At 39.5% G+C, this 13,880-nt stretch overlaps 1 protein-coding gene across 2 annotated transcripts; it reads right to left on the bottom strand.

Moving 5' to 3' along the window:
* Nucleotides 1-5,190: 5,190 nt before the first annotated feature.
* On the bottom strand, nt 5,191-11,038 carry sbk3 (SH3 domain binding kinase family, member 3). 2 transcript variants are annotated; one of them, XM_031299546.2, is made up of 5 exons: nt 10,688-11,038; nt 7,626-7,773; nt 6,899-7,101; nt 5,825-6,307; nt 5,191-5,791 (listed from the first exon to the last, which is right to left on the bottom strand). In XM_031299546.2, the coding sequence occupies exons 1-5, from the start codon at nt 10,691-10,693 to the stop codon at nt 5,537-5,539; spliced, it is 1,095 nt and encodes a 364-aa protein (XP_031155406.1). In that variant the 5' UTR covers nt 10,694-11,038; the 3' UTR covers nt 5,191-5,536. The 2 variants fall into 2 exon arrangements, with proteins under 2 accessions (XP_031155406.1, XP_031155405.1); XM_031299545.2 differs by having other exon boundaries at nt 5,191-6,307.
* Between the last annotated feature and the right edge of the window lie 2,842 nt (nt 11,039-13,880).

Here is a 13,880-nt window from a genome sequence, read left to right on the forward strand (position 1 = left end):
GATGTTCTCGGGTTTCTAGATTTGCGAGTGTGTCTTCCATCTTGACAGATGTTTGAAGGTCTGTCGTGACTTGTAAGTACAAACACGACTTAAAGTAAAATTAGCTCTATCTCCCTGACATTGCTGTTGGATTTTAATAAGGACCTGCATGCATTAGCTGTCCTTATTTCTCCTGTTTTCATCATCTCTGCTATCTGTCCTCATGGGCCTCGAGCAGATTTGCACCTCGATCAGCATCTTTGTGTTGGCACTCTATTGTCTCTGTGGTCTGCACCATGTGTTTCCATTTGTCAGTCTGTGGTCCTCTATTAACCCCCCAGCGAGTGTCACACGAGCCTTGTGTCCTCTGTTTCGCGGAATACAGCGTATCTACAGTGTATCTACAGCAACAGGCGTTACTAATGGAGATATCAAGTGTTTTAATTAAACACACTTTACTATGACCCAACTAAAGAATTAATAATTAGAAGTAATTCTTGTTCATGTTACCAGTGACCTGAGATGAGAAAGGTCCATGGAGGGAATGAATGAAAAGGAGACAGCTGTCACAATTGCACAAAGTATGGCAAAGATGAAGAGAAACACAAGGCCTACGTGATATGAGAGGAGGAACGCAAGTGGAAAGTAATCAACAAGAGGGCTGGGGATAAAAAGAGAGCAGAGACGAGGGAGTTAACAGGTAAGATGAGTCACAGTGTTCCATTAGATTGTGCTGTTACAGGCCTGCAGGCGCCAAGGCAGCCTGACTTTTGCATTTGGAGGACTGTGGAGTACAGATAGTCAGAGGGAGGTGATGATTTGCACAGTGTGTAAATAGATGGGTGTGGGGTCTATTTATAAGTCCATCTGGAGTGGCCCTTAGCAGGGGTTAGCACAGGCCCTACTGACGTACACACACGGCCACACTTCACATTAGCAGCTTGCTACCAACAGGGACACACTCCAACTTGAAACTGAGATATTGTGCACAATGCAATGTGAATGTAAAGTTAATTTCCTGTGATGCAATTTTACTAGGGCTGCAACTAACAATTATTTTCGTTGTTGATTAATGTGTGGATTAGTTTCTCAAATAATCGATTAGTTGTTTGGTCTATACAATGTCACAAAATGGTGAAAGATCATTGTTTCCCAAAGCCTGAGATGATATCTTCAAATGTCTTGTGTTGTCCACAACTCAAATATATTCAGTTTACTGTCATAGAGGAGTGAAGAAACTAGAAAATATCAACATTCAAGAAGCTGGAATCAAAGAATTATGACTTTTTCATAAAAAATGACTCAAACCAATTAATCAATTATCAAAATAGTTGGTGATCAATTTCCTAGTTGACAACTAATTGATTCATCTTTGCAGCTCTAGATTTTACATTTAATTATTGCAGTGGAAGTAAACACTCCATCTAATATGACCATATAAGTTCATTTTGAAGGTGTATTTTATTATTTTCATGCTTCTAAATTCTTTTCATCCACAGTGGTAGACAGTTGTTATTACAGTTTTTGCCCATTGCTTACACACTTAAAATTAATGCTTAGACCAAAGGCTCAATACCTGAACTTCTTGTAGCATACATTAAACACAGAGTAATCATAGCTTAAACACATTGTCAACTTTGCACTTTGTTTGCAATTCTGTAACACACTTAATGCGAAACACGTTTTCTTACATTAGACATTTTTTTTCAAAAATGAAATCTCCTGTTATTGGGAAAACACTATGTTCAAAATGCAAAACTCATCTGGCAGTTGTAAGCACTTACATACACACCTGAAAACACACAGAAAACAGAACACCAATCAGTCTGAGCCTTAGTACTACAAATAGGCCTCAGGTAAGCCATTTTGAGAACTTTGCAAGCATGGAGGCAATGAGAGTCAGAGTAAGAGGAGGACAAAGAGAGAGAGGAGTCGGATGTAGAAGAGGACGAGGACAAAGACAAGGACCAGTGCGGAGATGTGTATCAGATGACATCAGGGCTACTCTGGTGGACCATGTGATAAATCATGGCCTGTCCATAAGGGAGGCTGGGCAAAGAGTCCACCCTAACCTCAGTCGCTACACAGTAGCCTCGATAATCACATGTCACATGATTCTGTATCATATTACGGTATTACTGTACTAACTGTACTATACAAAAATGGGTAGTGCTGTAAAGTATATGTAAAGGAATACCATTGTGATGTTACAGTACTGTGTACAGTTTGAAAGTACAGTATGTGAAAAAGTACCTAACCAATGACATCTTGTGGTGGCATTTTCTACAGAATGGTTGGACGACCTCTTCAAGGTGGAAGGGAACGGCTCTTCACTCAACAACAAGAGCTTGCCATCAAATAGAAATGTATTCAACAATATCAACAGGGTCAGCATTTCTACACTAAGTCGCATCCTACAGAAACATAACTTCAGAATGAAGCAGCTGTACAGGGTGCCATTTGAGAGGAACAGTGTCAGGGTCAAGGATCTGTGCCATGATTATGTGCAGGTATGTGTCACTTTACTTTACATACTATATATTGTGATGTGGGAATGAGGGTTTATGCTGCCACCTGCCCTGCCTGTAGCTTGTAGTTTTTGTCTATACTGACCTAATCCAGCCCCTACTTGTGTGAAAATATAGACATTGTAGTTACTGTGTTAATGTGTTTTCAGTAACACTATTAAATATTTTCTGTTACAGAGAGTTCTGGATTTTGATGCCGCCGAACTGCCACATGAGTGGATGAGGCAGGCTTCAATCTGGCCAAAACCAGGCGTCGGGGCCGTAACGTAGTTGGACAAAGGACCTTTGTAAATGTCCCTGGGCAACGTGGGGGAAATATAACCTTGTGCTGCAATTAGTGTCCAAGTTACTGCATCACCATGCCACTATAGGTCCCTACAATACAGGACAGATCATTGCATAGATGCACTACATGCAGTTGTGCAGGACAGACCATAGCAGCCAAGGTTTGTCATCTGGGATAACCCAGCTGCCCTGGTCCGAGATTGGTTCAACAACCATAACCATTTCAGTTTTATACCTGCCCCCTTACAGCCCCTTTCTAAATGCAATCGAGCAATTCTTATCAGCGTGGCGGTGGAAAATATATGATCGGCAACCACACGCCCGCATACCTCTTCTGCAAGCAATAGAAGAGGCACGCGGAGACATTGAGGTTGGATCAATCCAAGTGTGGATTCGGCACACAAGGCAATATTTTCCCTGATGCCTAGCCCGCGAGGACATCGCCTGTGATGTTGACGAGGTCTTGTGGCCAGATCCGAACAGAAGGCGGGATCCATAAGCCCCCCCCCCGACCCCCTCTCCCCAGCCCCCCACCACACACACACACACACAAAACAAGCGTTTTGTTTTTTTCTCAATAGCAATTTATCCAGTAATTGTTTTTGTTTTTTTACTTTTGTTTTGTTGCTAAATTTGATGATTTGTGATTCTATTTTTCTTTATTTCTGTAAGAATTTTTGTTTTTTGTAGAAACTCTTGTTTGATTACTGCAGAAATTCTACTTCTGAGTTTTACAGAAGACTGAGTCTGAGAAAATGACAATAAAAATAGAAACACAAAGACTGCAGTGTTTTTTTTAAAGCCCATCAGTGTGTTGCTAGTGATATGAAAGAGTAATTCAAATGGTGCTTGTGTGTATGGTTTTGTTGCAAGAATTTCATTTCTAGAAAGGAGTGTTAAGTTTTGATTGCAGTGTTCCATTTTGGCATAGATGTGAGTTGTTACAGTTTTTCTTGATTGCTTTGACCTGCAGGGATCCACTCGGTTTTCATCATCACTGTCTCAGCAGAGCAGAAGACACCTCTTGTAAATGTGTTAACCCTTTCTCATTGGATTTTTTCACATTTTCCCCACCCTTTTGCAAAACAGTTAACACGGATGTCATTCAAGCAGTCCAAACTCCATTGTTTTAGCTATGGTAAACTACCTACATAAGTATGAAATCACTGAAGCACCTGTTTGACACTCCTTCACACAAATCTTCAATTAGCAATCAGTCTGCAGGCCTTAAAGATGCAGCGTCTGTGTTGTTCTTTGCCAACATGGAGGAAGAGGTCTAAGACAGAAGAGACCGAGTATCAATAGTGGAGTAATTGTCCTGTGTGACAGATGTAGGACAACTGTCTCCACAAACAGCACCGAGGTCAAACTGTAGTGTGAGCAGATTTCACATGAGGTTTGTTCTACTGTCAACACGTCAATCATGTATCCAAGTATAATATACTATAATAAAGGTATTTTAGTTTCAATGTGAATAACCATCACATGTCTCCTGCTGCAGGTACTGTAGTATGCCCGAGGTTTGCATCATGTAAACTTGGAAGAAGATCACGCTGGTATCACTGTCAGGCTGTATTGTTCAGTCCAATTTTAGATGTGCTTCGTCTGTTCTGCAGCACCTGTCGCTTCACCACGTCAAAGATGCCCCTGCTTTCCATAAGTACATTTTTCTAGAGTCTCTTATAAAGGTATCATAAGTTGTCAATGATTATTTAAAAATAATGAATTCTTTATTTCCTTATTTACACATCACCAAGACGTTAAACTGTTTTAAAAAGTGGTTGTCTGGTTTATAGCTATACATGTTGCTACATAATCAGTAGGGCAGTTTGTAAGTCATTGATAAATGTTTCTGGGCTGCATCCTCTGGAAGTGTTGATCAAAGAACAATGCAGGTAATGTTGGAGGAGGACATACACCAACCTAATGTGTCCGATTTATTTCTGACTTTTCAAGACAATGTGTATGGCTTGGCATTGATAAATTCTATATTAGGTTCACTTAATTTATTGTTACATTATTACATTTATTTTTATTTTCAGGATTATGATTTTTTTCAGCTTTAAAATATTAAATAACTCCTGAGCCCCTTCTGTCTTCAAAAACACTTCTATTGTAGTCTATAAAGATCAGGAACCCTGAGGTCAGCTTGGGTGGGGGCTTAAAGTGACAACAATAGCAGACAAGTTATCCTTACAGTGCATGGTTTTGGTGTTTTCAGAGGCTCAACTCCAGATTTAGGATTGTATGTAAACCATGAAGTACCATTGCAAGTACCAATGCAAGTTATCTTAACTGTGTAATAATAGACACATTTGTAAGTGTGCACCATCTAAATTGACATGACTTCATCATGTGACACTGTATGTGTAACTCATGAACTGTATCTCATGAGAAGTTAAATGCAAGGAGTTTATTTTACAACAATTGCGATACAGATTTTTAAAGGCACTATAATGCAGCTTGTAGTTTCATCAACATCACACTATCTATATATTTATAGACTTATTTCATTAAGACACACATACATACACATATAAACACACACACTGGAATATATACAATTGAAGTGGTAACTTTAATAAGGATATTTATAAAAAAAAATATGAAAATATAGCACCTTATAGAACATACATTTGTATTTGTTTAAATCGATAATCATACACAAAAATACATTGTAGCAATGTTTTAACAACGTTATATTCATTAAAACCTATCATGAAACAATTTCATAAAGACAAAGCTTATCTCTCCCCTCTTCCTTCCCTTAATAGCTCTTCTTCTACACCTCCTCCCTCTCTTATTTTTCTGGCCTCCCTCTCTGCCTCCTCTGCCTTCCTCTTCTCCTCAATCTCTGTCTCTGTCAGCCATGGCCCTCCCAGGTAGCTCAGGATCTCCTCGGGGCTCCCTCTGTATTTGGGCACAGGGTGGAGAAGCTCCTTAAAAAGAGTCATCACTAGTGGGCTGAGGCTCTCAAACTGTGAGGGAGGAGGGTTGTCCCTCTGACTCTCCTTCATGATTGTGTAACTGTCTATTTCCTCCTCACCTCTCCACTCACCATCCCTCATCTTCTCCTCCTTTTCAGCCTCACGATCAAACCACTCCTTGAATCTACGGTAGCCGCGGTCATCGTGGGTGCTCTCCTCCCAGGGGAAGCAGCTAGTCAAGAGGCAATAGACGAGTATACCGAGGGCCCAGCTGTCAATACAGGGTTCCACTGTAATCCAAATGTCCTCCATCTCCTCCTCGGTTCCATCCCACTCCTTCTGAGCCTCCTTGGCAGGTTCCACCTCAGGAGTGCAGAAGGGAGACTCGTACCAGACGGCGCGAACAGTGGAACCGATGGCCCGGGCGAGGCCAAAGTCCCCAAGTTTGACCCAGTGACAGGAACTGTCACACAGGAAGATATTTTCAGGTTTGATGTCGCGGTGGACAAAGCCCAGGGAGTGGAGATGTGTAACGGCCCCGCTCAGCTGGGACATTAATCTCTGGACACACTCTTCATCCACGCCGACCTGAAACAAAAAAACAGTCTGGATCAATGCCTCAACAACAGAAAACATACTTTCTATAACTTATTACAGCATTACTTGTTAGATGACAGATGAAAATGAGGTGAGGTCTGATTAGAACACCGTTGGCGCAAAGACAAACATAATCTGCGTCACCAAAATGGTTGGTGACACTCTTGGAAAGCCATGCTTTACTTCATGTACTGCCATGAGAGCAGGGTGCCCTTATTCTTATCAGTGGTCTATTATGTTACTGGCAGTGACACAAACACAGACGAGGGAGAGCTGGAAGCCTTTATCAAGCACGTCTCATGTTTTTGCTGACAAAAATGAGAGCTCAAAAGAGCAGGGTCAGCACTTACATTTTCCACCACGTCTCCACGAGAAAGCCACACTGCAGACATAAAGTATGATACTTCTGAGCCTTTTGATAAACAGGTATAGCTAATGGATGGATGTAAATTAGTAGGATGTAAATGTAGGGGTTGCAACCCAACCAAACATTCATGCACGCTTTTGTTCTGCTGAAACACTCTCTTTTCTTTATTTTACAAGAAGGCAGAAAATACTATGCAGGGCGATAACGGCACTGACCTCTGACACTATGACATTGTAGAGATCACCGTATAGACCAGCTTGCTGGGCAAAGACATAGTAGGACGGTGTGGAAAAGAAGATGCCGATGGCCCGTGTCAGAGAAGGATGGGTGCAGTAAGAAAGGGAGAGATTGTATTCACGCAGGAAAGAGGTGAGCGAGGTAGACTGACGAGGGAAGAACTTCAGAGCCATTGGGGTTCCTGAAGGAGACGAAGCAAAGACATTATTTGTTGAATACTTCAACCTCTAATCAGCTTTAGTCAAAAAGCTGTCATCTTTGATGGAATGCGAGTTTGTCCATCATTGACACTGTGAACAAATATAACTTCCCCTTTGGGGCGACTCTGTTACACAGCTACACCCCAGTTGCAGCAACCCTATCTTAGAGAATGTCCCAAAGCACTCTATCACAGCAACAGAAGCACAAAAGGTTAAGTCAACACTATCAAAAGACAGATCTGTCCTCGCGTTACTGCAGCGCTAACCCTGCACAACATGTGTCGTTTCTTAATTAGTAAGAAACCTGAGCATGAGGCAAATGTGCTGCAGTAGAGATTTAGCATTTCACCCATTTCAGATTGGGCAGAATGAGTTTAAAAGCATAATCAAAACTCTTAATTTAATATATAAGAATTAGGAAATTTGAATGGCAATTTCATACACTCTTGCAGACTGATTGAATTGAAATGGTCATGACCTTTAACCTTAAGTCTTGAGCACTAACCTCTCTTTCTGTGCACAGCTAACATGACCTTTCCGTAGGATCCCTCTCCCAGGAGCTTTACCACCTGGAAGTGTTCGGATACCTTCAGACTGGGCATGGACTGCGCTGACAGGAAACATCGCTCGTCAAGTTCCTGAGCTGCTGCAGCCTGGGAACGAACACACACACAGACACACACACAGACACACACACACACACACACACACACAAATCCATATTTAGTGTCATTGCATGATGCCTACAGATGATGATTGGTTCAGTGGCATCAAAATGAAAGAAGATCCACAGTTTGACTGACATGTGTTGATGTTAATGAAAGATGACTTCACAGAATGAAGTCTGAACCTGCTACATGGCTCGTTGCGTAACGAGGACCTTGCAACTTTAAATCTCATATATCTCATTAGTTGCTTTACCACTAATACGGTTTGTTGTTTTCTTCTTTAATTTCTTAGTTCTTTAATTTCTTTGTTTGCATGCTCCCATTCAGAGTAAGAACCATCTGTATCAGTGGTCGAAGAAGTACTCAGATGTTTAAAAAAAAAAGGAAAAGTAGCAATACTACTGTGTAGATATACTTTGCTGCAAGTAGAAGTCCTTCATTCAAAAGCTTACTTAAGTAAAAGTAAAAAGTACACAAGTATTAGGATCGAAATATACTTAAAATACCAAAAGTAAAAGTATTCATACAGAATGGCCCATTTCAGAATATTGTATATTATTTATTAACAGCATTAATGTGTAAGCATCAATAATGTTGCTGCTGATAACAGTGGAGCTAATTTGAACTACTTTATATACTGCCGGGTATCTTAATCTATAGTAATACATCATAATTTATTAATTGATTTATATTTTGTATTAATAATCTAAATCTGCAAAGTAACTAAAGTTATCAAATAAATGTGTAGTAAAAAGTACAATATTTCCTTCTGAAATGTAGTGGATTCAAAGTATAAATTCATAGAAATACACTGAAATACTCAAGTAAAGTAAAATAAAATACCTTAAAATTGCAAAAGTACAGTACTTGAGTAAATGTATTTGTTACATTCCACCACTGCCCATCATGCATCTGTCAGAGATCTGTGGAACAAATTGTAATATGTTATCACTTTCTGCAGATCTGGCATGATCCGCTTTGTCCTATAGACGGGATAAACTTTAGATGTCATCAGCGTGATGTCTTATCAGGGCGATCAGGACATTTGGCACTGTCACTCAGTTTCCACTATCATTCACATCCATGATGACTTCCTTTGAAGTAACATACCCCAGCAAATTAGTAAGGCTGTGAACAGTTACCACACACAGCTTAACACAAAAGATAAAGCAATAACATATGTTTTACATGTTGCGTAACTGAGCTTAGTGGTCAACTGCTTTTGATTTGGATTAAATTACACCTGTTATGTCCCTGCAAACAAATGTAAATCTTTGGTGGTTATTGCACTAATATCAATAACGTTTTCTGGTTTGGATTGAGATAATAAGCCTAATTTTGATCATTGAAATTTTCCAATCACCAATTAATCTCTGATGGTGATATATTTAAGCTGCTGTCAACAAAAAACTGTCAAAAGTGTCTTTTGACAGTTTTTTGTTGACAGCAGCTTAAACCTGGATCTCAGTTATGAGTTAATGCAAAATGGATCTGATGTACAGCCAAAAATAAGACTGCAGGTTTCAACCAGTCTGAGAGTGCTGCTTGGCACAGATGTTGCCAAGACAGCTCTATTTTAATCAGAGCAGAAGATGGGCTGCTTTAAGATCAATGGTGTATAGATTGATGCAGCTCTATTGGTGCACCTAAGCTTCATTTTGTATCTCCAGAACGTCAACTTTACAGACATTTAGACTCACATGCTGATAAAACGCTGCATTTGAGACAATTTTCGAAAAATTAGGTCTCTATAGGAAACCTTGTGGTAAATAGTAATGTATCAACTTATGTACACATTAATATAACTGATAACATGGGAAAAAAGAAAGATATATTTTCTACATTTCAAATTCTTTATTGTCATATGCACAACAATTACAGAGCAGAAGATGTTGGCAATAAAAATCTTAGATCTCAGGCTCTCTCCAACAATGCTCATTTAAACATGTATAAAAAGAAGCACAGACAATGAAAAATGGGAATCTAAGGCATAAAATAGTGCAGGAGTTGAAATATAGGGATAGAATATAACATATATAAAATATAATATATATAAATAAATTGAGAAGCTTGAGACGTGGCTGCCGTCCTTGGGGCCATCTTCTCTTTAGAGCCTTATTTATGTCTATTTGTCTTCACGGTTTTGAACTCAAAGCACAGTGCTACATTCCTAAATTTAAATCTCAGTTAGGTTTCATTCACAGAGTTGTTAACACATGTCAGAGTTATCGCATTATTACATTCTATAGCTGCTGTTCATTCCCCTCATACCAGAAATGAAATGAATATATTTTATGACGTTTTGAGCTTGCAGCTGAGTTTTATCCAGGTCAGAGTTCTTGAGATTTAGTGGCTCTGATACATTAATCATCAAAGATGCTTCTAAAACATTTGTTGCTCCAGGAGCATCCTGATATTTGCCATGTCCTTGTGAACTGGGGTGATTATTTATCAAAACCCTATAGTTAATGGCCCTTGGCACAACGCGACAACGAGTGAGCTGAGATTTTAAAAGGGGCTCTGCATGAGCTAACATCATTAACACATTTGAAGTCCAGTAAGTGCTCAACATTACAGGCTAAAAATCCACTCAACAACATTGTCTATCAAACCTTTGCAGCCTCACAGTAATTTTGCAATAAAAAGCCATCAATGCTGTTATGCCATTTCTGCATGTCATCTCATCATATAGCTACAAAACACACTTGTAGTATGATACTTAAAACCCCCCATCGCTGGCACACACAGGAAATAATTGTATTAATTCATATTTTTGTTGCCATCGACTGTTTGTTTTTTGCAGCACAATGTGATGATTTTATAAATAACACTTGCAATTTAAATGTGCATGTAACATTTCACAGCTGGATTCCTCACAGGAATAAAGTGCAATACTTACTGTCATTTTCTGTTTAGTTGGTTGATCTCTGCTCACTTTGTCTCGGCTCTTTTCAGCATCTAAAGACTTAACTCCTGGCAAGCTGCTGCCACTGCAACTAGCTACTGTTCTGTGCTGGAGCTCAATGGTATCCCCTCTGCTAGACTGATAATTAAACTGGAATTGAAGCTGATATGTCTGCTTTGATCCGTGGGTCCATGCAGTAGCACAGCAGCTTTATAGAGAAGGTTCATAGATGTTTACTGGAGACCTGGTTATTGACTATGTGCTTCTCCCCAGGAGACACACATTGAACTCTTTCCCTCCCTTTTCCTACTCTTGTGCCAGCTCTCTCTCTCTCTCTCTCTCTCTCTCTCTCTCTCTCTCTCTCTCTCTCTCTCTCTCTCTCTCTCTCTCTCTCTCTCTCTCTCTCTCTCTCCCTCTCTCTGCCTCTCTCCTGTTTTGCTGGCAGATATGCGTGAAGGCATTTGAAACCTCTCTCTCTCCTGTCCCCTCTCCCACTACACAACAGTGTTAATATCCCACCGTTTTTAATCTGTCAGTCAGCCTGACCACTTTAACCCATTGCTCCACTCTCCTCAGCTGTCACTTACTTTCTGCAAATCCAAATACACCCTCCTCATCTTTCTGCTCCTCCTATGTCTCTCGCTCTTTCTCACCCTCTCAGTCAGTCTGAGTCAGGAATTCCTCCCACAGTGTATTATCCCTCTTTTAATCAATAGGTATGCTGGAATGATCGGAATAGGCCAGTAAGCTGGAACCGTGATCCCTGAATGTTACTGGGATTACAGAGTACACCTAAGCATGCCACTTTATTGTCCAATATTACTGTCCTTTGTTCCTGTGCTGCCCTTTATTTTTTATCTAACTGCATGATAATGTTAATTTAATTTCCTCATGACTCCATCCTCTAGCCTCTTGAGTTCACAGTGAAGAACATCTGTTATTTTCTATCATCATCAGACAAACTTTTCTCCTCGTCTTCCACTCTCTTTTTCTTTAACCATTTCGCTTTATCTCATCCCAAGTGCATATTATGGCCTGAAACCTTGTCTTGCAAAACACCTTTGTTCTGTACTTTGCTGTCTACATGCCAGCTCTGTTTCCCATTCTGATTCTTTCTTCTCCAGCCCTTATGGCCTCAACACCCTCCTCCTCCTTCTGTCCACTCAGATTTCCTTGGTACTACATACTACATGCCACTGGCTCAAAGGCTGCACATTATGTAACACAAACACTGGCTGCTATCACAACGACTGGCCCCTGCTCAGGTTACTACCACTGCTGTGGTCATGAGGCTGGCCATGATCAACATATACTTCCATGTTTGTGCTTGCACCACAGGGTCCTTTGTTCCCTGCTGTGACAACCTCTACACCACCATAACACAACTTTGATGCCAAGAGAGTGTCACTTTCATTCACAAATACACACACAAGCAAAGTGTAGATACTTGGCAGGGCAAGGCATCTTTTTTTATATAGCACATTTCAACAACAAGGCAATTTAAAATGCTTTACATAAAACAGCACTATACTATGCACACACTATGCACAGTCATATACTACATGAATGTGAATTTCTTTGAGGGCCTTGCACACATGAACAAGAGCACACACTCACGACAGATGCTGACAGTACATAATGTACATCTTTGCTATTTGGTTACACCTATATATTTTTGAGTGCTTTTGACTACTAAAAAAAGAAATTGCTTATGCTTACACGACAAATGAGATGGTCTTCTTTTTCAACTCTTGCAATTTATATATATAGTATACTGATGTACAACATGCATGATATATTAACTGAGAGAAGACTGCAATAATTGTATTCTCTTTTTGTTTGTTTGTCAATAATTAAATATATTAGTACTAGTTATACATGTCACATAATTTCTTGTTATGTGTTGTGAGAATGGAGCAATGACAGAAATAACAGATTCCGAAAGAGGATGGAGCACTTTAAAATACCAACAGTTTGGAAATTATGGAAAAGTTATGAAAAATTCAAACTACATTTGGTTTAAATGACTACATACAAATAACAACGTCAAGGTAAATATCTTAGGATGCAGCGTAAAGCAAGAACATGAATAGAACCAATTCCAAATCTCTCATTCACTCTCAGCAAAGATAACATAACATATATGACAAAAAAAACACATATTTGAGTGACAAGGAACAGCATGTGGTGTGTGTTGTTTTAGTTTTAAGATAAAGTAAAACTTTTCATAGACTAGATCTATGAGCATCACCCTGACCCGATTTGATTGCCATATTAGATTTGGTAATCATTGGTAATCATTGGTAATCATTGGTAACATTTGGTAACATTCTGTTTTGTGCATCATAAGTTTATCTTGGGGCAAACTAATGAATGTCTCTTACTTCCACAAAGTGATGATCTTAATGATTAGAATACTTTTCTATGGATATTTGATTTGATATTACACTACAAAACATTGATTTTGTGTTCTTGAAGAAATCTTGTTGTCTTAAACTCGCTTTTAACACAGTGTAGGGGCAGTGAGCATAAAGTAAATAATGTATTAAGTTTCTAATGTGTGACATAAGAGTGGAACAACCGTTGTCAAAATAGCTTTTATGTTTGTTGTAATCTGCATTTGTCTGTTTGTCTTCATGAGATTAGTGTTTCCAAAGCAGTACAATGGTGCATTGCAGTTATTTGCTTGAGTCATGCTGCAGTGGTTCCTTCAGTCCCCTCCTCCCTGGAGAGAACGAGCAGATAAAAAGGATAAAGAGATGGAAGATAAAAGGGGAACTTGTTACACACATGCACCCCAGCTGTTACTGTGTTGTTCTGAGCTATAACTATGTTTTATTTATGGATCCGCTGACAGGTGACTCTGGGGGAGGCGGTTGTAGTTTTACTTGATTTTATAATTAGTTCAACAGTGCCTCTTTGTGGACAAAGTGTGCTATTACATTACCACACACTGTCATGCATTACATTACATGACTTATTAATGAAGTTAAGAGAGTGATTTTGGATTCTAGATTGGTCTTACTTTATAATTAAGAGAGCCTTATTTTTTTAATAGAGCCTTTATAATTAAGGCTCTATATGTTGCTCAGTTTTGTAGGTTTCAATATGATGTGACCTGTTGCAGACTATAGTTTCAAACCACTGAGGATAATCAATCATCAGCCTGCTCATGTGTCTCCCCACT

This window comes from Sander lucioperca, chromosome 10, assembly GCF_008315115.2.
Source record: "Sander lucioperca isolate FBNREF2018 chromosome 10, SLUC_FBN_1.2, whole genome shotgun sequence".
NCBI lineage: Eukaryota > Metazoa > Chordata > Actinopteri > Perciformes > Percidae > Sander > Sander lucioperca.

Excerpts from the sequence above, each read along its gene's own strand:
- sbk3 (XM_031299545.2), bottom strand. Across the intron at positions 7,102-7,625 it reads AGCTGTGCACAGAAAGAGAG|GAACCCCAATGGCTCTGAAG; the intron begins GTTAGTGCTCAA and ends CGTCTCCTTCAG. Across the intron at positions 6,308-6,898 it reads ACAATGTCATAGTGTCAGAG|GTCGGCGTGGATGAAGAGTG; the intron begins GTCAGTGCCGTT and ends TTTTTGTTTCAG.